Raw genomic sequence first — 25,454 nt, forward strand, 5'->3', positions numbered from 1 at the left:
GCTACTTCTGCTATATTTTCACACTTAAAACAATAATTTGGTATTCCTCTTGTACCATTGTCTTCTTTTACGCTAAGAAATAAGTCACCTGCCAGTTCTCTCTCAAATGGTTCCACTGCTACCAGCATTAAGTCTGCGTATGATTCAGTGGACTATATAACACTTTTAATTGTCAGGAAATTACTTGTCTTTAAAAGTTTTGGTTCAATATACTTACCTGTTGATCAAAAATAGCTTTAAACCTATACACTTTTTTAGGTTTTTTTAGTAACTTTCAGGAGGGTGTACTCATTTTTGCAAATCTTATTTTGCTGAATAATTTTGGCATTCTTCTTTAGTAATTGATCAAGCAGGCTTGTTGGAACATTACATCTCCAAAGAACCCTAACATGTATTCTAAGTAAAGAGCAATTGCTGAATTTGTTAAGTTTTAGAGGGGGTGTACTCATTTATGCTGTGCACTGTATATACAGTGGGTACGGAAAGTATTCAGACCCCCTTAAATTTTTCACTCTTTGTTGTATTGCAGCCATTTGCTAAAATCATTTAAGTTTCCGTACCCACTGTATATAGAGATACTACCTAGTCAATATGTGACTATGGGGCCAATGTTGGTGCTTTAGTAATGTACAGGTTTTTTTGATGCCACGGATCATATTAAGGGGGGCTGATTCTCAGACAGTACACTCAGCAAAATCATGGCGGTTAGGTCTGAACTTAATTCATTACTGAGGTCCAGGTCAGAATTCCTGATTCAAAGATCCAGGCAGAATTACTATTTTCAAGGGAGTAGACCAAGCCATCTTGTAGCTCTAAGAATATGCAACAGTGAAAAGTTAGCTAATATTGCAGCAGTGAAATCCCAATCTGGTTTTATGATGACAGACCCAAAATACATTAATATCGCCTTCCACTCTTTTTACTCTAACCCAGTGGTGGCTCGTCGGGGGAGGCAGGGGAGGCACAGCTTCCCCATAATTATGAGGTGAAAATGGGAGGAGGACGATTTAATGTTAGTAAAATTCACAATTCATTTCAGTTCATGTCTCAGAATGTGTATTTTTTGTTTGTAATTTTACAGTTGTAATACCATAACGTGAAAGCGTCGCTTTTCTATCGCGAATGTGCTGAATCTGCTGATGTAATTGTAACCGCTAATGATAGAGAAGGGTAGGGGGAGGCCAGGGGAGAGGTGAGCTCTCGTGCCTCTGTTGGTAAAAAAAATTAGCCAATCACCATCGAGTGTTCACTTTCAGCACTGAGGAGTGTTGAGAAAAGAACCCTTGCAAGGGAGGCTAGCCTCCCTTCTGATATCAACCAATCATCACAGAGACGTAAATTACGTGATATTAGTTTGAACGTCTGCCGCTGCACTGATAGTGTACCAAGTACTTATGATGAGTAGCGATATTGAATATTTGATTGCCAACAGATTTACCAAGCTGTCACTCAAACAGTATATTTACAAATTTAGGGAAAACAGCCTAAGCTGGATATAGGCTACATCAGTCGCTTAATTAAATGGCGCAACAGGCAGCTCTCTTTTAACACAGACTTTAAGGAAGGGATGGATGTTTGCTTCAAGTGATAGTCCAGGTAAGTGAAGTTATATTATCTTGCTGTATGTATGTCGTTTTCTTTACGTTTTCTGACTAAAAGCAACCAAAAAGCCATTTTAAAGTGGTTAAGCAAATAATAATAATAATAATAATAATAATAATCGGCAGGGATCCCAGACCAATACAATTAGTGTGCCTCCTGTATTTTAAAACCCACGAGCCGACACTGCTCTAACCTCTATACTACTTCTGCTGATGGTGACCCTGACTCTTTTGCATCTTTTCTGTCCAACCTTGATTTACCTTGGCTGTCAGATTCGGATTCGGATTACCTGGCTGAACCGATCACTCTTCAGGAGCTGGAGTCAGCAATCCGATCTATGAACAAGGGGAAATCCCCAGGCATATATGGTATTCCAATCGAATTGTATGCTACTTTTTGGTCGGAATTAGGCCCCCCTCATAGATATGATAAACTTTTCATTTACTCAAGGCTCATTTCACCCAGCTATTAATATAGCTGTTATTTCTCTCCTGTTAAAAAAAGATAAAGATCCGACTTCCTGTTCTAGCTACCGGCCACTCTCTTTGATAGGGACTGATGTTAAATTATATGCTAAAGTACTATCTCGTCGTCTAGAGAAATTTATGAATAGGCTAGTTCATCATGACCAAACAGAATTTATTAAATCTCGCTCCGCTTCGGATAACTTGTGCAGGTTATATCATATTATTAATTCAACGAACATGTTGTCCTCCCCTTGCGCAGTATTATCTCTAGATGCGATGAAAGCTTTCGACCAGCTAGAATGGAACTATTTATGGGCGGTTCAACAGCATCTGGGTCTAGGATCGAGTTTCATAAACATGAGAAAAGTTCTGTACGCCAATCCAGCAGCCACTGTTCTCTCAGGTTCTGTTTGCTCTAACCCATTCTTTATACATCGAGGTACTCATCAGGGTTGCCCGCTTTCTCCTCTGTTATTTGCCCTATCCTTGGAACCCTTAGCTCAAGCGGTCTGACAATCTGAAATGATTTCTCCCATAATTATACGGAATACTCATCATCATATTTCTCTGTTTTCTGATGATATCTTATTGTTTTTGGAGAAGCTGTCGCATTCTATTCCTCATGTGTTGAATTTATTTGACCATTTTGGATCTCTCTCTGGGTTTAAAATTAATTTTACTTCCCCTCAATTTTAAAATTTATTCCATGTCCCTTTCTATATCTATTCCATTGGTTCAAAACTTTAAGTACTTGGGGATAGATGTTTTACCTTCCCTCCAGGAAATCGTTTTAAAAAACTATAATAGTATTCTAGCCAAAGTATCCTCAGATTTGGAAAATTGGTCTCGTCTTCCTACTTCTTTTCAGGCTTGTATATTGGTGATTAAAATAAATGTTCTCCCATGTATTAATTTATTTTCTTCCATGATTCCTCTCTCCCCACTGGTTGGCTACTGGAACAAACTTGATGCATGTGTTTCACAGTATATATGGGATGGGGAACGTCCTCGTATTAAACTGACTACCTTACAATGATGTAGATTACATGGAGGTCTTTCTTTTCCCAATTTTAGACTCTATGCTCAAGCCTTTTCCCTCCGCCCTTTATCAGTCTGGCTTGATCCTGACGCTTCTGTGTCTTGGAGAGCAATTGAGGAATCGATTGTTTATCCGTATAAATTGAAGCATCTTGTTTTTTCGGGGGTTCCGCTTAGACAGTGTAAATCTCGGTTTGGTCCCATTGTAACCCACCTCCTCTCCACATGGAGGGATGTTGAAAGACGTTCACAACTAGTTACAATATGGCATACGCACTCGTTTATTTTCCACAATTATAATATTTTGTCAGGCAGTACTCCATTTCATTGTCCGCAATGGACTCATAATAAAGTAAACACGCTGGGAGATATTTATGATGATATTAGTTTAAAATCTTTCCAGAATCTTAAAACTCAATATAATCTGCCAGGCACCTCCTTTTTTTATGTATTTGTGTATTAGATCGGTCCTGCGGGCATATGGGGTGCCTTGGAACTCTCAACTGCCTATTCACCCTTTGTGCAAACTAATCCTTCCCTCTGAGGAATCTCCCTCCTCTGCTTCAGTTATCTATCTCTTTCTTCTTGAGCATTCATACAAACCTTTATCTATTACAACTGTTTGGGCTAAGGATCTTAATGAGGATGTGCATTTTTATTTTCGGATCAGGTATGGGGTATGTTTAAATTGTCTCCTAAGAACCCTAATCACCAAATGATTCTTTGGAAATTGCTGCATAGGGTTTACTTGACTCCAATGAAATGTTTTTATATGAATCTGTCGTCTTCTCCTAAGTGTAATCTTTAGGCACATTTTTGCATTTTTTTTGGAGTGCCCCTCTCTCTCACCTTTTTGGACTCAGCTCTCACAGGACCTATCATATTTGTTGGGTACTGAGATATGCTTGACTCTGCGCCATTTTTTCATGAATGACTTTTGGGACCTCACCTTGTCCGTCCAACAAAGATGTTTGCTGTTAGCTGCTCTCACAGCAGCAAAAAACTTGCTAGTCAATCGTTGGAATCCTCCTCACACAATGGACAGACGAACCTGGACTGTGTATTTGTTGGACATTATCACGGCCTGCTATTTATTTATCTATTATTATTAATTCATTTATTTTTATTATTACTATTTATTTATTTTTTATACAGTGGGGCAAAAAAGTATTTAGTCAGCCACCAATTGTGCAAGTTCTCCCACTTAAAAAGATGAGAGAGGCCTGTAATTTTCATATTTGTATTTTATGATTATTATTTTTATTTATTTATTATATATATTTTTTTTAAGTCTACCAGGGTTGGAGTGGGCTCCAAATTTGCACAGTTGCTTTTTGTTTTATATTACTATATTCCCAGAAGAAAATTCAATAAACAATTTGTCTCCTCCGCATCACCCTGGTACCATTTTGGAGAATATCAGCTGGACGTAAACAACGTATGCTGTTCTGTGTCAGCTGCGTCATGCCGGATCTGCTACATTTCTGGACTTGGGAACATTTCAGTTGTGTTGCTGTCTATGCAGGGTCAGATAGCTCTCAGATTCCATCAAAAATATCTTAATTTGTGTTCCGAGGATGAACGAAGGTCTTACGGGTTTGAAACGACATGAGGGCGAGTAATTAATGACAGAATTTTCATTTTTGGGTGAACTAACCCTTTAAACAAGACTTAGTCTCGTGTAGCCAGACCTTCAGACTTACGGCAGAAGGTCTGGAACCCTTGGCTACTTTGAGGACCGCCAAGAGGCCATATGACTGACATATAAAGCAACCAATCACATTTCATTTTGTGCCGCGTCATGTTTAGGGGAGTGGAAATGTCCCCACAATAACAGACTGTATTAAGTGTAAAACACTTGGATGTATTTTAAAGATTCTATGCCGCAAACTTTAAATATTTCACATACTTTTGAAAATCCAGTGTTATTTGATCCCGATAAGCGCTCATTGTCACAGTTGTAAACACGACTGCTTTCTTCTAACATGAGGGGGTTTGGCGTCACGGCATATTTGTTTCCAGGCAGAACTTTAAAGAACGCAACACGCACGTCTCCCGGAAATCCTGTATAATTCAACCAATCCGATGACAACTTCGAAACTCCCGAAGTGTTTCCAATTTTGTGTGCCGTATGCATCAGACGTTCAGCTTGAGTCTGATCTGAGGCTGAGACTAAACAAGACTACACTTTAAAATGTAGCATTTCTGTATTCGTTTACTTGTCAAGTAATATTAATTTTGTTTGCTGTTTGCCGTTATTTAGCGCTCTTCATTTTCATTCATAACAGCGATCATAAACGACAAAACCTGCATTCGTTACAAATTGAGAAATTGGTGCCCTAAGAAGCTTTATGACAGGACAGTGATATCAAACACTCATTGGCTCTTGCCTGCTTCATCACAGATTGTGACATTTTATACAAATATATTTATGATATAAAAGATTTGTAAATATTTAACATTTCTTTAACTGTTAAATACGTAATAATGTTTATCTTGTAGATGTTTCAATACATCCAAATTCAGTTTCAGCATCAATCAAAACATACAAAAATGTACATTTCATACCTGTAAATGATATGTACTAATACCTATGTTTAAACAATGAGACCATGCTGCCTCATCTGCTAGAAAATGAAAGAACAGACTGTATTAAGTGTAAAACACTTGGATGTATTTTAAAGATTCTATGCCGCAAACTTTAAATATTTCACATACTTTTGAAAATCCAGTGTTATTTGATCCCGATAAGCGCTCATTGTCACAGTTGTAAACACGACTGCTTTCTTCTAACATGAGGGGGTTTGGCGTCACGGCATATTTGTTTCCAGGCAGAACTTTAAAGAACGCAACACGCACGTCTCCCGGAAATCCTGTATAATTCAACCAATCCGATGACAACTTCGAAACTCCCGAAGTGTTTCCAATTTTGTGTGCCGTATGCATCAGACGTTCAGCTTGAGTCTGATCTGAGGCTGAGACTAAACAAGACTACACTTTAAAATGTAGCATTTCTGTATTCGTTTACTTGTCAAGTAATATTAATTTTGTTTGCTGTTTGCCGTTATTTAGCGCTCTTCATTTTCATTCATAACAGCGATCATAAACGACAAAACCTGCATTCGTTACAAATTGAGAAATTGGTGCCCTAAGAAGCTTTATGACAGGACAGTGATATCAAACACTCATTGGCTCTTGCCTGCTTCATCACAGATTGTGACATTTTATACAAATATATTTATGATATAAAAGATTTGTAAATATTTAACATTTCTTTAACTGTTAAATACGTAATAATGTTTATCTTGTAGATGTTTCAATACATCCAAATTCAGTTTCAGCATCAATCAAAACATACAAAAATGTACATTTCATACCTGTAAATGATATGTACTAATACCTATGTTTAAACAATGAGACCATGCTGCCTCATCTGCTAGAAAATGAAAGTGAAGGATGGATGTTAATATTGATAGTTCTGTGGAGCACAAGTCTATGTGACATAGTCACATAGGAACGAATAAAAATGCCAAATTAATCAATACTGAATTGAATCAAAATTGAATATGGAAATCAGTATTGTAGCCCTAAAGAAGTTGTAATTGTTTAAATCTAATTCAAATGTATATTTCACCCAATAAATGGTATAAAAATTTGAAATCTTGGATAGAATATGAATAATGAATAGTCATAATAACATTTAAATGGCTATTGACAGCATTTATGACTCCTGTGCCATTTGTTTATTTATTTATTTTTTGTGTTTGTCAGAACTGGCATATTTTGTACAAATTTAGTCAATTACATTGGTTAAATGTGACAGTAAGGCTCAGGTTTTCACAGTGAAAATTTTGAACACCCTTCCCTATAGGCTGCAATCATTCTCTTATCTGACTAGAGGGGAGAGAGGAAGTGATTTGGAGAGAATAGAGGAGAGATAGGGAGGGTTGGGCTTGCCCATCATCTCTGTTGCACGTAGGCACTTAAAGGTGCAATATGTAATATTGACAGCTAGCTGTTGAAATAGGTACTGCATTCCAAATTCAAAATATTGGAGAGTGTTGTGTCTCCCGCACTTCCTCCTCAGACTTGACACTCACACGGGTTACCAGATTAAGGACACGCAACAGGAACAAGCGCAGTTGTCAATGTAAGGTGATGAGCCTTACACTGCATGTTGATGAGTTTATTTATCTGTGTTTTAATATGCCTCTGGTCGTACGACTTTTAGATGGATGCCGAGGCTTTTTAGATCGGGTAGAATCTGCAACCTCTGACCAGGATCGTTTGCTGGCTACCATGGCTGCAATATGTTTTGTTTTTTTCTAACTGGCAACCCGAAGTGTCAATACTATTGGGTAAACTGGCAGTGGGTGGAACTACACAGACCAATACAAAAACAGACATTTCGATGTGCACAGATTTCAAAGTAGAATAACGGTCTATAGCATTGTTTTTTGGAGAAACAAGTATGTGAAATTAGAATATGTTTCATTGCTGTGATATATTTTACCTTGCAAACTGAGATCATGCCACTGTTCAAAGACTTCAGGTTGTTATTTGTTCCACCTTTATTCACCTGTATTCCTGTAACTCAAATAGTAGAGTATGGCACTAGTAATGCTGAGGTCATGGGTTTGATTCCCACGGAATGCATATACATACTTTCAGTACAATATAAGTCACACTGAATGAAATGTATGACAGATGCTTACACATAGATTTATCTTCTCCAGTTCCCTTGTTCAGCAATACATGTATTCTTCATCATCTTAAAAATGTGGTCATCTATCAGTTTTTAATATAAAGTAGATAACTATGTTTAGTTTGAGTAATGTGGTTTTGTGCATGTGCAAAGTGTTATACTAATACATCTCTGCACGACAGGCATGTGGTTGTGTAAGTCCAAGCAGATGAGATAAATCAACCCATGTCAGCACTTTAGCCTTGTTATTTATGTAATACACTCTGTTCTTCTATATTGAACTCCCCTCTGTATGGACATATGTACACAAACACTTAACACACAACAGCAGATAACTTCATTCATCTGCATTGGCTCAAGTCGGTCATATAAGGGCCATACAATGGGTACAGTAAAAGATGTTTAAAACTGGATTTCGTTAGACCATTAGACTGTGTATCATGCCAAGCCACAGTATTTTATGTTACTTGCCTTTGAAAATGCATACTTCTAATTATCTTTTTAACTAGAATTAAAGAATTATCATATTTCTAGTAAGTTCTTCTTTTTTTTTACATTGATTTTATTTTGACACTGGGAAAGAGTGCTGGCTTTGAACATTATCCCCTCAAGAAAGGGTAACCTCCTAATGGTAAAAGCAGGGAGAGAGAGAGAGCGAGAGCGAGAGAGAGCGCAATGAGAGAAAATGAAAAGATTCCATTTGGCCACTGTGACAGGAGCGGTTTGGGATGCCAAAAATTCCTCTGAGCCCCACTGGGTTTTGTTGTGAGGACAGTATGAAATGAATTCTGGTGGAAACGTGTAGGGGAGAGAAGTGTATTTACATTACAGAAAGCCCAAGCTGTGTGGGGAAGATGAAATGTGCAAAAACATGCTTACAGTGAGAACAAACAATTATGAGGAGGAGAAATGAGGGTAATGTGAAGAGAGAGAGGCATTTAGTTGCATTTTGTAACAGCAACAGACGGAAATAGAGTTTAACATTGTGTAAAACTCATTGCCACAATGCTGGTTTTGGTACATTGCTATGTGGTTGCAGGAGCTTGTTCTGGTTGGTTGCTTATTTACCCTAGTCTCATCTATGTTTCTGTGATATTTTTGTCCCTCTGTATGGCTGAGGTCATCTCAGTTACGAATGAAACCATGGTTCTTTGAATAGGGAACAAGGCGCTGTGTCAGTAACTGATGCTACAGCCCCGAGGTGTGATGAGGCACTCCGTCACCCATGTCATCACCAAACTGTGCCTAAATAAAGACCAATAAATATTCATAGGCCAAGCCCAAACTTTTCACATTCTCGGCTGAGGATGCCATGCGGCACCCCAGCCTGAGAAAACAGGTTGGCTCTAATCAGGATCTCCCAAAGGAGGAAACCAGATCCAAGAATCCAATTCGGGATAGCCATTGCAGTGCTACCAGCAGAAGATGTTGTCTGTCTCTGTCTTCTCACACCCTCAACAGGCCTAGTGGAATCAGCTTGAAAGGTAGGAAGGCATGCAAGCATGCCCTTGGCCATGTCTGAGCAACAGCATCTATTCCCAGGGGCGTTAGAGGTGACAGAGAGTCACTGGCCTGATTTGCTTGAAAATCTAGTCCCAGATTTGTTGTTCGTGTGGTGTGCACTGCTCTGAAGGACAGAAACTTATGTGCACAGAAAAGGAAGCGCCTCACCAACCACCACATGAGGCGTTGATTTAACTACCATCATGTTGTCCATCCTGATGATGACACACATGCCAGTTCTAAATGTCTGGAGTTAAGTAGCCTAAAGCTAGAATAACCACCAAAATCTCTAGGAAATTCCAAAATTCCACAGGCTTATATTGACCTTCTGTCCTATTCTGAAATGATTCAGGCATGTGCGAAACAATACTACATGAGCAGGAGACAGTCGAACCTGCATAGTGAGAATATAATTCCAGGATTGTCAGGTGAAAGTGTCAGGATCGGCAAAAGGGCCTAGAATGAACCACGGGGGCATTGCTCACCCCGTGCATTGTCATAACTGGCTGTACAAACAATGCCTTTATCCGAGACACATGTCTGCATGATGGTTTTGAACCTGATGTGAAATAAGCTGTTGAAAAGCAGATGATGCCTGTTTTATTGTGCGAAAGTTCTCAACAAACATGAGCTATAGAAATGTCGCAAGGCATGTTCTTGGTGGCTTGAAGTGTCAGATCAATTGTACTACAAAACACTTTCACCTCAGTGGTCAAACCTAGTCCCTCATCCATATCCCTGGATGTCCACTAGACAGTAGTCACACCTGGTGGTTTTCCTGTGTTTCTAGACATCAGCTACTGCCACCTATTTAAGGCAACCTGACTTTTTTTTAGCATACACCAAATTATCTTTTATTAACAAAGTTCTGGAGGAGCATGTTCAAATAATCAGCAAGAAAGGAGGCATGTATATATATATATATATATATATATATATATATACACACAGTAGTGTCTGTTACAAGACATTTGTCCAGCATCCTTCATCCCCACCCACTCCTATCTCTCAATTATTCCAATGCGCACCACCATGTATATATATATATATATATATATATATATGCACACAGTAGAGTCTGTTACATGACAGTTGTCCAGCATCCCTCCTCCACCCCAACTCCTAACTCTCAATTATTCCAATGCGAACCAAGGATGGGGAGTACTCTGGGTTAGGCAAAATTCTGAACTCAAAGCCCTCTCCTTGGACAGTATGGCAAAAAAAAAAATTCTATATTATATCTGATTATATGTAAGTGTGTAACTCGTAAAAAAAATGAAAAGCATAAGTTTGATAACTTGGAAAAGTTAAGGGAGAGTAGGGTAAGTTGAGCCACTTTTTACTTGCATTGTCTTTAAACTGAGCTGATCATAGTAATGTGTCCAACTAAAATTTGCACATAAATTTCAGGATGTGGTGAATCCTTGGGAATAATCTTAAATCTTATCTTCGCTTTCAAAATATGACTTTCCAAAAAAAAGTTGTATCTTGGCTCAACTTACCCCTACTGAGGGGCAAATTGAGCCTAGGGAGAGGATAAGTTGAGCCACATGGGGTTAAACTGTGCCACTGATTATGCAGAAGTGAACTGAACATTTTCACCCTGTGCTATATCCAAGGAAGATAAATGAAATAAAACATTAGTCCTTAAAATCTGCATGTGAGCCTTGTGATGGACTGGCCATCCATCCAGGGTGTTTCCCCACCTGTGGCTCAAGATGCTGATTTAGACTCCAGCTCCCTGCGACCCTAATGTGATGTGATAAAGCGGTTTGGATGATATGGATGGATGATGTCAGTTTTATTTAAATATAAAGTTTACAAATTTAAAGGCCATTAAAACAAACAAATAAAAAAATATTTAAAAGTTTCAGAACAAAATAAAGGCTTTTAGGGGATTCAAATTTCATAAAAAACTTTAATGGCCAGTTTTCTTCAACAAGGCCTGTTTAAATTTTTTAGAACAAAATCAAGTTCAAAACAAAGAACAAAATCAAAATGTTTAGTCTAAAATTAATAAAATGTATAATTGCAGTAAAATAATACTTAATAAGTAATCATCAGAAGGGGTGAGCCACTGGCTCAACTTAACCCAGGGCTTTAGGCTCAAATGACCCCACTCCTACCATTTTAAGAAACTTCATCCAGCAGTGGCCAACATCATGCTAACAGTGTAGCCTCATATTATAACTTCCTAAAGCACAAAAAAGTATGTGTATATATATATATATATATATATATATATATATATTATATATATATATTTTTTAATTTTTAATTGTTTATACACAAGTAGCATGAGTCCTTGAACATAAAAAAATAATGTTGAACATCATAAAACTGTTTTTTGAACTTAAATATAGTTACAAGTTATTTCATGGGCCTCTCTTCATCAGAGGGTGAGTAAAATGGATGACTCTTCAAATATTTATGGTCAAATTACCAAATTTGTTTATGGTTGCCTAGAAACTAGGGGTGGCTCAACTTCCCTAGAGGCTCAAATCCACAGTTGGAATAGAATATGGAGGTTTCTGTTGGCATGTCATTGAGAGGAAAAGCTAGAAAAGGAAAGGGAAGATTTATGATTTTGCTGAAAATATGCCTAAGACAGAGGCTGTTGATCACACAAGCAAGAAAAAGTAATTCAAGAAACCAGTTAAGCAGTATGTGTGAGAAGGAAATGCTCCTCCCTCTCTCCTCCACTGACCTACTTCCAGCAGCACACAGGATAATGTGATGTGGTCGTGGGCTGAATGAGAAATGGCAACGGCCATCCACCTCCCCCTTTCTATCTCTGTCTGTCTGATTCTCTCTGTCTCTCTATATTCACCACTGTGCTCTTTAGACAAAACAGGTTACCCAGTATGCCCTGCCAGCATGAACATTTTGATGTACCCATGTATGCACAAATTACATTCTTGGTTGTTTTCCAGTGTGTCCACACATCCGTACCTGCATTTATATTAGTGGTGTTTTCAATATCATTAATTAAACAACTATAATGTATTCATTAGGGGTCATTCACAAAAGGCAGTACCTTTAATTTAATGGAACCTTCTAATACAACTGATTTAGAATGCTCTACATAGACAGCTGCTTCACTCGCCACAGAAATATCTTTCCTAACCCTCCTCACAAGTATCTGAGACTTGACATAATCACAGTAAATTATTAAAGTTAGATACTAAATTTATCCCAGTGTTAAAGTTTAAAGTAGTGTTACGTCCATAAATGTCATTGTGGGAGTGCCTGTGTTTTCTTGTCTTTTTTCTCTCTCTCTCCTGCTTGCTCTCTCCCCTTTCCCTGTCGATCTTTTTAGGCTGCCTCCCTTGACTGGTGATTGCTCAGAAAGCTGTCAGTCATCATTAAACGACGTGACGCCGACCTATCCACTGCCAGCAAAGTTTTCTGCCGGCAGATAAATAGGACGCTGAAAGGAGTGAATGGAGACCTCTTTTGCTCCTTGTCTTTTTGCTGTCATTTTACTCGTTTTTGATTTGCTTTATTTGTTATTCGTTTATGCTAAAATCCTTTGTGTTTTGTTTGACATTTTTTAAACCACCTTACCACCTTTTGATTTGCCATTTCATTTGGTCATTTTGTTGTTACTTTTTTATTCGGATGGCGTTGCTCTCTGAGCTTTGATAAGCTTACACTCTATTACGTTTACTCTTTACTCAAGAGAAAGGTGAATAGGGAAGATGTCGTGCGACTTCCATTGTGCAACACTTAGATAACTCCATGTATAGACACCCCAGTTAAGAGGTGAACGCCATCCCCTGTATGTTTAATTTTGTTAGTTGAGAGTAGGGAAGCATAAGGTGCTGAAGATTTTTCTTTAAAGATTCTCTTTAGTTTAGGCTAGAGGGTTAAAATAAGTTAGAATTGGTTTTGTTGTGTTTCTTTCTTTCTTATGGGGTCAGTAGCGTCCCCTTTCTCTTGGGTTGCTTTAAGTTTTTTTTCTTTTCTTTTTTTTTTCTTTTTCTGGGTTGTAAATATTTGTACATATTGGTTGTTTCTTTATTGATTTATATTTTTTGTATATATGCTTAATAATTATATGGATTCGTTTTATTTTTTGTACATTAAATCACTTTCTTTGGCAGTTCGTTGTCCTTGCATTGTCTCTTGCCGCCATCATTTAGTAAATTTGCCACAGTCTCAATGTTAATCCTTTTACCCCTAGACCATTTTAAAAGGGACGTAACATTTAATGGGGGCTCGTCCGGGATTTATGAATCCACAAAATTATGGTAATTTTGTAGATATGTTGGTTGCAAAAATGGACATTGCATCATTTGGTGTATTGTGACAGTATAGGACTTACTCATGCGGTGTGGTAGTGTTATGCTTATTGGGTGGTTATTCATTATAGAAGTGTTTAATTTTGTTACCAGTCCGTCTGTTGAGAAAATTAATTTGTGCAGAAAGATTTATTGCAGATCACAGACCATTATCAGATCGTTGTGAGTAGACAAGCTCTAAAGAAAAAGATAAAAAGTAACATGTTACAGCGTTTGAGTGAACAAAATGTGCTTCCTATGTCAAATACCGGTGATGATGAGGCTAGTGGAAATGTTAGTATTGGTGACATTGCTGTGGCTGGTCTCAGTTCTATGGATGATGAGGATGGAGTGGTAGAGCTGGTGCTGAGGCGGAGGCTGATGCCAAGGCCGGCTTGCCCCCGTTTGATCCGTTTTCTCCCTGTTCAACTGATTCAAGAGAGGGCGCGCAAATGAAGGTCCGCTTGGCCCGGTTGCATTATGAAGCGCAAGAGAAAGCCAACACACGTCAAGCTAAATTAGATTTGCGTTTGAAAGCGTGCAAGCTTGAAATAGATACTGACAAGCAGGTGAAGCTTGAGTTGGAGGCGGAGAAGGTAACTTCTGGCTCCGCTGTGCAAGCGAACCCAGTTCAAGTCTCTCAGATTCCTCCGCTGGCTGAGACACATTTGACGTAGGTAAGCACATTTCATTAGTTCCTCAATTTAGAGAAACCAAAGTAGTTTCTAACTTCAGTGCATTTGAACGCCTCGTAACTTCTCTTTGCTGGCCTAAGTAGGTCTGGTCTTTGCTTTTGCAATGTAGATTATTTGGTAAAGCGCAAGAAGTTTATTCTACGTTATCGCTAGAAGAGAGTTTGAAATATGAGTCTGTGAAATCTGCTATTCTGCGAGCATATGAGTTGGTTCCAGAGGCTTATAGGCAACGTTTTAGAAAACACAAAAAGAGTCCTACACAAACATTTGTGGAATTAGCTAGGGAGTGTTATTCGATAAATTGTGCACTGCCAGTAAAGTGAGTGATTTTGTCTCTTTAAGAGAGTTGATGTTTCTAGAGGAGTTCAAGGATGCTTACCTGAACGCGTAGTAGTGTACCTCAACGAACAGAAGGTAACGTCTTTGTCACACAGTACTTGAAGACGAGTTTGCGTTAACTCACAAAAATGTTTTTTCTTCAGTACGTCCTGAGAAGCCACAAGCTGATAGTGCACAATCTCACACGTCACGTTCAAGACTTAGTCCATCTCGTAATAAAGAGGAGCGTGAATGTTTCTACTGTCAAAAAAAGGGCATGTGATTGCTGATTGTTTGGCTTTGAAGTGCAAACAGCAGCCACAACCAAAAAGCATGGTGCTTGTGAAAGCTTTTAAATCTGCTGTCACTGTGCATACTGAGGAAAGAATTGATGAGAGTTATGGGCCCTTTATATCAAAAGGGTTAATATCTCTGTATGGGAAAAGGGAGGACCAGGAAGAAGTAAGAATACTCAGGGACACTGGTGCCATGCCATCCTTTATTTTGTCAGATAAATTACAGCTGTTTGACAATACCTTTTGTGGCTCTAGTGTGATCGTGCAGGGCATTGAGATGGGATGCGTGAAATTCCCGCTGCATTGTGTGCACTTACAGAGTGAGTTGTGTACTGGTTTCATGAGAGTTGCTGTGTGTCCTTCTTTTCCGGTGAAGGGTGTTGATTTTATTCTTGGAAATGACCTGGCAGGTGGAAAGGTAATGCCTGTTATTGAAGTTGTTGATGAACCAGATGCGTTTTGCGAGTTCAAGGTACTGTCTGGAACTTACCCTGATGTTTTCCCAGCCTGCGCCGTTACACGCGCCCAGTCGCGCAGAGTAAGTGATGTAGTATCTGTCTAAGTCATTCATGTTCCCACTGTTGTCGGGTGACACATCACTGGATATTAGGGCTGTGAATCTTTGGGTAGACAGCGAATCGATTTGATTCACGATTCATAGGTTTTCAATTCGATTCAATAACAATTAGCAAATTCACAACGATTCAATTTGATTCTATTCACAATTAAATTAGATTTGATTCGATTAACGATTTGATTCTGCATTCTTTAAGTGCATTCACAGAATTATTTAAATGCTTCCCCTAAATTCTTTAAATGCTTAGTCAGGGGGCAAATTAAACAGCAGCCTTTATGGTTACAGAACCATAGGTCAGAGGAGAAAAAACACTTTTGTGCATTGTTAGATGCTAGTTTAATGATGCTATGGCATGACATGGCATATGTAGAAATTTTTATTTTTTAAAAAGCCAAGATTTTAAAAAAGAGCTTTAAAGGCGTCATATGATGTTGCTAAAAAGAACATTATTTTGTGTATTTGGTTTAATGAAATGTGTTTATGCGGTTTAAGGTTCAAAGAACACATTATTTTCGATTCATTCTGCTTTTTATACAGTTTAGCTGCAGATATAGCCTGGCACGTCTATGAGCACGAGATCACTTCTCTTTCAGTGCGAAAACTTATTTATCTCATTTTCATAAAACAAAATGGTATAGTATTTAACTTTTCCTCTCCATCGGCGAATGATGATCCTGAAAGAAAACGTGCCCGATGTCTGTTTGCTAGCAACAAACACTTTAAAAACGAGTGAATCGTTACACCCCTACTGGATATGAATCTTGAAAAAGGAAAAAAAAGGTGTAATTGTGTCTGATGCAGAAATACTCAAATTACCAGTGTCATGTGAGAAAATTATTGCTGCACAGAAAGAGGATAAAACTCTTTTAATTCTGCTGTTTCCCTTGATGTGGCTAAGGATAAGAAATGTGCTTACTTCATTGACAATGACTTACTGATGAGAAAGTGGTGTTCTCATGCTGACGAGAATTTAGACTGGAATGTTGTTTATAATTTTTTAATTGTTGTCCCGTTTTTCTATCGTCAACATGTCTTGTGCTTAGCTCATGATCACCAGCTTGCTGGTCATTTAGGAGTTACGAAGACATATAATAGGATTTTGAGCCATTTCTTTTGGCCAGGATTAAAAAAAAAATGTTACTCATTACTGCCATACTTGTCATACCTGTCAGATTGTTGGGAAACCGAACCAGAGAATTCCACCTGCTCCTTTGTCTCCTATACCTGCGATTGGGGAACCGTTCGAACATGTGATGGTAGACTGCGTTGGTCCATTACCTAAAACTAAGTCTGGTAACCAGTTTTTATTAACTATCATGTGTGTGACTACCAGATTCCCAGAGGTGATTCCACTATGAAAAACCACCGCACCTGTCGTCATCAAAGCATTGGTGAAATTCTTCTCCACGTTTGGACTCCCAAAAATAGTGCAAACTGATCAAAGTGCAAATTTTTTATCGAAACTTTTTAAACAAGTACTTGAATCACTGGCAATTTCTCACAGAGTCTCAAGTGCGTACCACCCACAGAGCCAGGGCGCACTTGAGCGCTTTCACCAAACTCTTAAGTCAATGCTTAAGAAATATTGCCAGGACACTGTTAAAGATTGGGGTGAGGGAGTTCCCTTAGTTCTGTTTGCTGTCAGAGAGACCATTCAGGAATCTCTCGGTTTTAGTCCAGCCAAACTTGTGTTTGGACACCAAGTTACAGGTCAGCTGAAAGTTCTTAAAGAACGGATTTTAGCGCACAATTCAAATTCAAACACTAGCGTACTGGATTATGTAAGCATGTTTCGAAATCGTCTTCATACTGCTTGGTCGCTAGTAGGGGTGTGCGATATTGACAAAAAATAATATCTCAATATTTTCTGGGATTTTATCGATAACGATAATTAGACGATATTTTGCTGAGTGTGTTATTGTGCTGGTACCTTAAGGACTGCAGAAGACAGCTGACTCCTAATGTTTTTAATATTTTTCATATTCTGTGTGGTGGTCAGTTCATACTGAGAGAAATTAATCTTTTCCAATAAGTTTAAACTGATTTTTACATTTTATGGGCATTTTTACCTTTATAAAGCCATTTTTTCTAAAAGTGTCCATTAACTTTTGAGTCAAATTCTTACATTTAATCAGGGAATTAGAATAATAAGACATTTGGGCTGTTACCAAGCAAATTAAATCAACACAGAAGCTGCATCTGAAGTGGCATTTAGATGTATTTACACACATGTATTTTGTTTAATGCAAGACATGAATGCATTTAACCTGCAATTACAAATGCATAAATAATATTTTGATATATTAAACATAAAACGTTGAATACTGATATTTGAAATGATTTAAAACATGAATTTTTTTTAAAAATTAAAACCGCCAGCAGGTGGCAGCAAATCACTCTTAATAAGTGAGTCATTGCGATTGAACCGAATCATTTAAACGGTTGATTCATTCAAGAACGAAACACCGTCATGTTGCTCTGAGACATGAAACAGCACTGTGGCTGTTTTTGGAATGATTTTTGTTGGCGAAATAGAGCAAAAACAATCAATATGGTGTCTAAAACGTAAGTCTCTTAATTATTGTTTATTGAATTCATTGTCACATTTGTAATCATGGTAATTTTTGGAGAAAAACGGCACTCTTCGTGTGAAATTGAATAACTATATGAAGTGGTATAAATATATAAATTTTCTGCCATCATGTCTTGAATTTGTGATCATTCTAAATGCATTTTAATAGACTGAATCGTGCAGTGAAAGAAAACACACTAAAGGCGCACACGCACTAGTCTAGACTTCACGTAATGTATGCGTGCGCTCTGTAGGGATGTTTTTAATGGTTTTTGCAAAATACTCGATTAATGTCAAATCGCACATTGTTAAAACAACAATTACGATATTATCGCAGACTATATACTGTATATCGCACACTCCTAGTCGCTAGCTAGAAAATCGCTTGCCAATGCTCAGGAAGATATGAAGAGTAAATTTGATAAACAAGCAGTAGCGCTATCATTTCAACCTGGTGACAAAGTGCTTGTGTTCTTGCCTGTCCCAGGATCATCTTTGTCTGCTCGTTTCTTCTGTCCCTACATTGTGAAAAAGAGAATGAGTGAAACTGGTTATATGTTGTACACCCCTGATCGAAAACGGTAAACCCATGTTTGTCACCTAAATGTGTTAAAAGCTTACCATACTAGAGAGTCATCAATGGCAACTGCTGCTGAACAGACTGTAGGGCCCGCTGTCTCTTCTGTCGCTATAGCCGCGGATCTGGCGCCATCTCCTGGTATTTTGGGTGCGGACGCGGACAGTGTGGTGCTTCACAATGCTTCTCAGCAGTGTGTAAGGTTAGCAAATTCAGAGATTTTAGAAAATCTTCACTCGTATTTTAATCATTTGACTGTGGATCAGAGAATAGGTAAAATTACTTTCTGATGTCCCTACACAAACAAATGTCCTGAAACATGTTAGTCCTATTAAGCAACATGCTTACTGTGTAAACTCAATGGAAAGATCTGTTATGCGTTAGCAGGTAGAGTATCTGCTGGAAAATGGTTTAGCCAAGTCCAGTTGCAGTCCCTGGAGTTCTCCGTGCCTACTTGTTCCCAAACCCCATGGCACATTCAGATTCTGTACAGATTACATTTACATTTAGTCATTTGCTTTTATCCAAAGCGACTTACAAATGAGGACAATGGAAGCAATAAAAATCAACAAAAGAGCAATGATATACAAGTGCTATAACAAGTCTCAGTTAGCTTAACGCAGTACACGTAGCAAGGGTTTTTTAAATAATATAATAAATACACTGAACAAAATTATAAATGCAACACTTTTGTTTCTGCCCCCATTTTTGATGATCTGAACTCAAAGATCTAAGACTTTTTTTATGTACACAAAAGGCCTATTTCTCTCAAATATTGTTCACAAATCTGTCTAAATCTGTGTTAGTGAGCACAAACAGAGAATAGAAGAAGAATAGAGCATGCTAGTGTTGGAGGTCTTTTTTTGCTTTTGTTATTTGTATAATAAATTAAAACCGATAGAATACAAAAAGTTTAGAAAGCAAGTGTTATTATTTTTTTTTTAAGAAAACAAGCATCAAATGAACAGAGTGCAAGTCTAAAAGGGACAAGTTTTTTTTTTTTAAAGAATAGAATTAGAATAGAGAGTGCTAGGGTTAGAGGGTCAAATAAAGATGGAAGAGATGTGTTTTTAGCCGATTCTTGAAGATGGCTAAGGATTCAGCTGCTCGGATTGAGTTGGGCAGGTCATTCCACCAGGAGGGAACATTTAATTTAAAAGTCCGTAAAAGTGATTTTGTGCTTCTTTGGGATGGCACAATAAAGTGATGTTCACTTGCAGAACGCAAGCTGCTAGAGGGCACATAAGTCTGAAGTAATTAATTTAGGTAAAGGGGTGCAGAGCCAGTGGTGGTTTTGTAGGCGAACATCAATGCCTTGAATTTTATGTGAGCAGCTATTGGTAAAAATTAATCTTGCTGCCGCGTTCTGGATTAATTTTAAAGGTTTGATAGAACTGGCTGGAAGACCTGCCAAGAGAGCATTGCAATAGTCCAGCCTGGACAGAACAAGAGCTTGAACAAGGAGTTGTGAAGCATGTTCCGAAAGAAAGGGCCTGATTTTCTTGATGTTGAATAAAGCAAATCTGCAGTTTTAGCAATGTGGTCTGAGAAAGTAAGCTGATCATCAATCATAACTCCAAGGTTTCTGGCTGTTTTTGAAGGAGTTATGGTTGATGTGCCTAACAGGATGGTGAAATTGTGATGAAACGATGGGTTTGCTGGAACCACAAGTAGTTGGATTACCATAAGGTAAATGCTGTGACTGTGTCAGACAGTTACCCGTTACCTTGAATGAAGGACTGTATAGATAACATCGGTTCTGCACGTTTCGTTACAAAGCTTTATATGCTGAAAAGATATTGGCAAGTTCCACTCACCTCACAAGCTTCTGAGATTTCTGCCTTTGTAACCCCAGATAACTTTCTCCAGTATACGGCGATGGCTTTTGGGCTTAGAAATGCCCCAGCAACTTTCCAGCATCTCGTTAATATAGTTTTACATGATGTACCGAATTGCAATGCGTATCTTGATGATCTGGTGTTGTATTCGTTGAGTTGGTCAGAACACATTTGCCTGTTAAGAACCGTGTTTGAACAACTCGTTGGAGCAAATTTAACACTTAACCTAGCAAAATGTGAATTCAGCAAAGCAACTGTCACTTACCTTGGTAAGGAGTTTGGTCAAGGCCAAGTGCGACCGGTAGAGGCCAAGGTCATGGCCATAGTGGAATTTCCGATTCCTACTACCCGTAGAGAATTACGGAGGTTCTTGGGTATGGCAGGCTATTATCGTAGCTTCTGTAAGAATTCCTCGACCGTCGTGAGTCCTCTTACTTCACTGCTTAGCCCGTCTAAACCTTATAAGTGGTCTGCTGAGAGTCAACATGCTTTTGATTCAGTCAAAACTTTGATGTGTAATGCACCTGTTTTAAAGGCACCTGACTGTACACAAAATTTTAAACTGGAGGTTGTTGCAAGCGGCGTGGGTGCTGGGGCTGTTCTTATTCAAGAGGATGAGAATGGAATAGAACATCCTATTAGCTATTATTCTCGAAAGTTCAACAAACATCAGCTGAATTATTCAACTATTGAAAAAGAAGCTCTTGCTTTATTTCCCGCATTCCAACACGTTGAAGTCTACCTTGGTTCCAGTAGTCTTCCGATTGTGGTATATACAGATCACAATCCTCTTGTGTTTTTAACTCGAATGAACAACCACAATCAGCGTTTAATGCGTTGGGCTCTTATTTTCCAGAACTACAATCTAGAAATCAGACACAAGAAGGGTTCGGGGAATGTCTTGGCTGATGCTCTCTCTCGAGAGTATAGTTGGTGTGGTGTTTTTTTTTTTTTTCACAAACAAGTTTGTTCTTAACAGTGGGAGTGTTACGTCCGTAAATATCCTTGTGGGAGTGCCTGTGTTTTCTTGTCTTTTTTCTCTCTCTCCCCTTTCCCTGTCGATCTTTTTAGGCTGCCTCCCTTGACTGCTGATTGGCTCTGAAAGCTGTCAGTCATCATTAAACAACGTGATGCCGACCTATCCGCTGCCAGCTAATTTTTCTGCCGGCAGATAAATAGGATGCTGAAAGGAGTAAATGGAGACCTCTTTTGCTCCCTGTCTTTTTGCTGTAATTTTACTCGTTTTTGATTTGTTTTATTTGTTATTCGTTTATGCTAAAATCCTTTTTATTTTCCATTTTTTAAACAGTACCACCTTTTGATTTGCCATTTTGTTTGGTTATTTTGTTGCTACTTTGTTATTCGGATGGCATTGCTCTCTGAGCTTTGATGAACTTATGCTCTATGACGTTTACTCTTTACTCAAGAGAAACCACAACAAATTCCTTGTGTGGAAATTTAGGAAATTTTAGCAAGCTTAGGTAAAACATGAACCAAAAAAAAAGGAATACTATCTATATTAGGAGCATTAGTATTAATATTATGATGTTCTGTAAATTGCATTATTGACAAACAATTTTCCTGTTTGCCACTGTAAAGTTGCTTTGATACAATCTGTATTGTATAAAGCGCTATACAAATAAAGGTGACTTGACTTGACTTGTTTGCATCAGTTATTGGAACCAAACATCATGGAAGTCATTCGTTTTTTTTTTTGTTTGTTTTTTTTTGTAAATGAATTGATCTGAATAATAACCAGTTCTTCATTCTCAACACTTAACACTTTTTGCTTGGAAAGTCTTCTTGATATAGCAGAAACCTGATCTGATTTGCATGCCTTTTTAGCCAGTTGGGGCTGGTCTAGATTGCTGATCACCTCAATTTATTTTGGCAGATCATCTTGGACAAACTAGTTATAGCTACCAGACCACCTTGTACTGGCAAAAATCCAGCTACCGTATTATGTCATAACGTTTTGAATGCAAGCACTTTTTGTAGCAAGCACTTGTAGGGTTTGATATCAGAAATAAGCAAGGCTGACAGATTTATTTCCTTGTTCAAATTTTTTGGTGAGCCTAATGGAAACCACTACCATTCTGATTATGGTGGACTTGCTCGTGAGAGCATTGAGTCTAGGAATGCTGGGCTTGTTTCCCTTTTTAGTTTTCTCTGTTCTGGTGAGTGTGATGGGTACAGCCACCACTTCTGGAAATTACTCATGTCCTCCCTCACTTTACTTCTCTTTTGCCATTGGCGAACATTGTAGCCTGAAAACAGAAAAGTCTTTGTTGTGCCCCGGGGGTTATGCCAGCACATCCAGAGAGGTGCCAGGCGGTTCCATTCTCTGTGCCCACACGGACCGAAGAAGTTCTGGAGAGTGATGAGAGCGGTTGCTTTTCAGAAAGTCAGCTCCTTCATGGCCACTCCACACAGCTGAAGGGTTCAGCCTGTAAAACAACAGCTTCTATCTTTCATTGATGTTCCCATTCTGATGATGAGCAATTAAAGCTGTCAGACTGATGTGAAACTGCTTTAAATTCAACATCAGTTATGTGCATCAGTTTAGGGAACACCATATCAGGGAGCATTGAGGGCTTTAAAAAAAAAAAAAAAAAACTAAGAGGGAGAAATCACAACTATTATTAGGAGGCTTTAGCTTTTCTCAAGAGTTGCTTTTGAGTTTTTATTTCTGTGGTTGAATGCTCGACACATTAATTCAGCTTCTTGCCGTTTGTCTTAAAGGGATAGTTCACCCAAAAATTAAAATGATGTCATTTACTCACCTTCAAGTTGTTCCAAACCTGTATGAGTTTCTTTCTTCTGCTGCTTGTAACCACTGACTTCCTTAAAAAGAATACTATGGAAGTCAATGGCTAACAGCAACTTTTAGGCTACCAACATTCTTCAAAATATCTTCTTTTGTGTTCTACAGAAGGAAGAAATTCATACAGGTTTGGAACAACATGAAGGTGAGTAAATAATGACAAAATTTTCATTTTTGGGTGAACTATCCCTTCAGTGTTTTACAGTAGATTTAAAAACCATTTAGTTTTTGATAAATGATTATGTAGACATGTAGTTATCAGGTGTGGTTTTTATTAAATCCTGATTTGTTCTTTTTTCTCTTTCAGATCATGCCCCCTAGATAGCAGACTCTTTGCCTCACTGGCTGTCGGCCCCTCCGGATTGGAGAGGATGCCTCCCCGGAAGCGCACACGGCCCACCCTGGGCTTCCTGTGTTGCTTCAGCAGCAGTGAACCCCCTGAGATCAACCTGAAAGACAGTGTACCACTGCAGCTGCTGGAGTTCAGTGCCCCCATGCCCCCAGAGGAAGAACTGCATGCCCGCTTCTCTGAATTAGTGGTTAGTATCTGCCAGCTATTCTGGTGGTCAGGTTTATGCCATCAAATCTATCTGTTTAATTTACTACTTGATCCTTTCAAGGAATCCATATCCATAATCCATGTAACACATACGTGGAAAATTCAAGGGGCTAACTGTGTGTAATCAGTGTCACAGTGACTTAGCATCTAATTTCTAACATCAGGTAGTTTGGAACACTTGTAGTACAAAAGTTGATCATAAAAAAAGGCTTTAGGAATATATGCAGACTTGCATTATTGAGGTTGAGGCATATTCTTTCTAGTTCAGTGAAGCAAATTCAATCACCCTGCTGCTGCCAAACAACAATGGTTTGGAGAATCCTGAATAATACAGTTTGGCAAGCAAAGTAGGGGGTGTAATCTACAAATTACTTAAATATCCAATTAAAGGGGTTGTGACATGAGAAATCAAAATTTCCTTTGACATTTTACATATAAGAGGTCTTTGTCTTATTAAAACATAATTTTATAGCTTTAATAAGCCTCCTCATTATAAACAACACATTTATGTAATCAAGCACCAAAATGGCTTGTTTTTATATTGTGGCATTTGTGACATCAAATGAGAAAATACATTTGCATATGTCTGCCTTAACAGCAAGACATCAACAAATAGTTATACATCATTGCACCATAGGCTACGCCAACTGGCCTTCAGTTCTCATTGTTTAATTATGTCATTTGCATGATACATTCTTATCTGACATAAGTAAGGTAAAAGTAAGGAATAATTGTTGGGCTGCACAATTAATTGAAATTAAATAGCAATCGCGATTAAGCAAAAGCTGCGATTGTCATGCGTATCTTGTCAGGGAAGCACGGTTCTGTGAACAGTAGTAAATCTCCATCTGAAAGCCAGAGGGCGCTCTCACGCGGAAACTCCAAATACACCCCGCAGAAGAACGTCTCGGGTTACTTATGTAACCATGGTTCCCTGAGTAGGGAACGAGACACTGCGTCCTCTAGGGGTCGCTATGGGGAACGCCTCGTCGTGACTCGTATCTGAAGCATACATTGAAAAAAAAACACCAACTCGTTGGCCGGTATAGTGATTGCTGAATAAACAGAAGATTTAACTGCTTTCATTGATTCAGTGCGACTAAAAAACACACAACTACAACAATATATGGTTTATCTGAGTTCGTCTTACTATAATTTTTATTATAATAAAGTATATAATAATGCAATGCTAATCGACATTCATCGATTATTTATCACTGCTTAGAATACTATGAAATATGTTGCGTGCCTTATTCTGTGTAAGAAGCCACGTCATCTCACAGAAGGATTTATTTCAAACCAGTGGCGTAACTTTGCTTTGAAAAGTGGTGGGGACACCGCGTAACTCGTTTTGATAGTTTTTTATTTAATAACCTAATTTACTTAGGGACTGGGTTTAGAGTTGAACAAACGTAATTTTTGCTTTTCAAAAATACATCGATGTACCAGGGGCGGTGCCAGAGAATTTTGAACGCAGGTAGATCACTGATAGAGGGAGCTGGGCAATTCAGGGCTCCAGACTCATTCTTCCCACTGCTCGCTCTTTTGTGATTAACTTTCTCAGTTGGCTGCACGAGCATGTTTTTTTTAGTTTTTTGTT

At 38.4% G+C, this 25,454-nt stretch overlaps 1 protein-coding gene across 1 annotated transcript in view; it reads left to right on the plus strand.

Annotated features, from left to right (window-relative positions):
* LOC107566105 (disheveled-associated activator of morphogenesis 2-like) overlaps positions 1 to 25,454 on the plus strand; it is a 159,528-nt gene that overhangs the window by 55,814 nt on the left and 78,260 nt on the right. Inside the window, 1 exon segment of the mRNA XM_016251476.1 lies at positions 23,603 to 23,834. Coding sequence (XP_016106962.1) covers positions 23,667 to 23,834 — 168 coding nt within the window. The 5' untranslated portion in view covers positions 23,603 to 23,666.

This window comes from Sinocyclocheilus grahami, unplaced genomic scaffold, assembly GCF_001515645.1.
Source record: "Sinocyclocheilus grahami isolate Dianchi unplaced genomic scaffold, SAMN03320097.WGS_v1.1 scaffold1047.1, whole genome shotgun sequence".
NCBI lineage: Eukaryota > Metazoa > Chordata > Actinopteri > Cypriniformes > Cyprinidae > Sinocyclocheilus > Sinocyclocheilus grahami.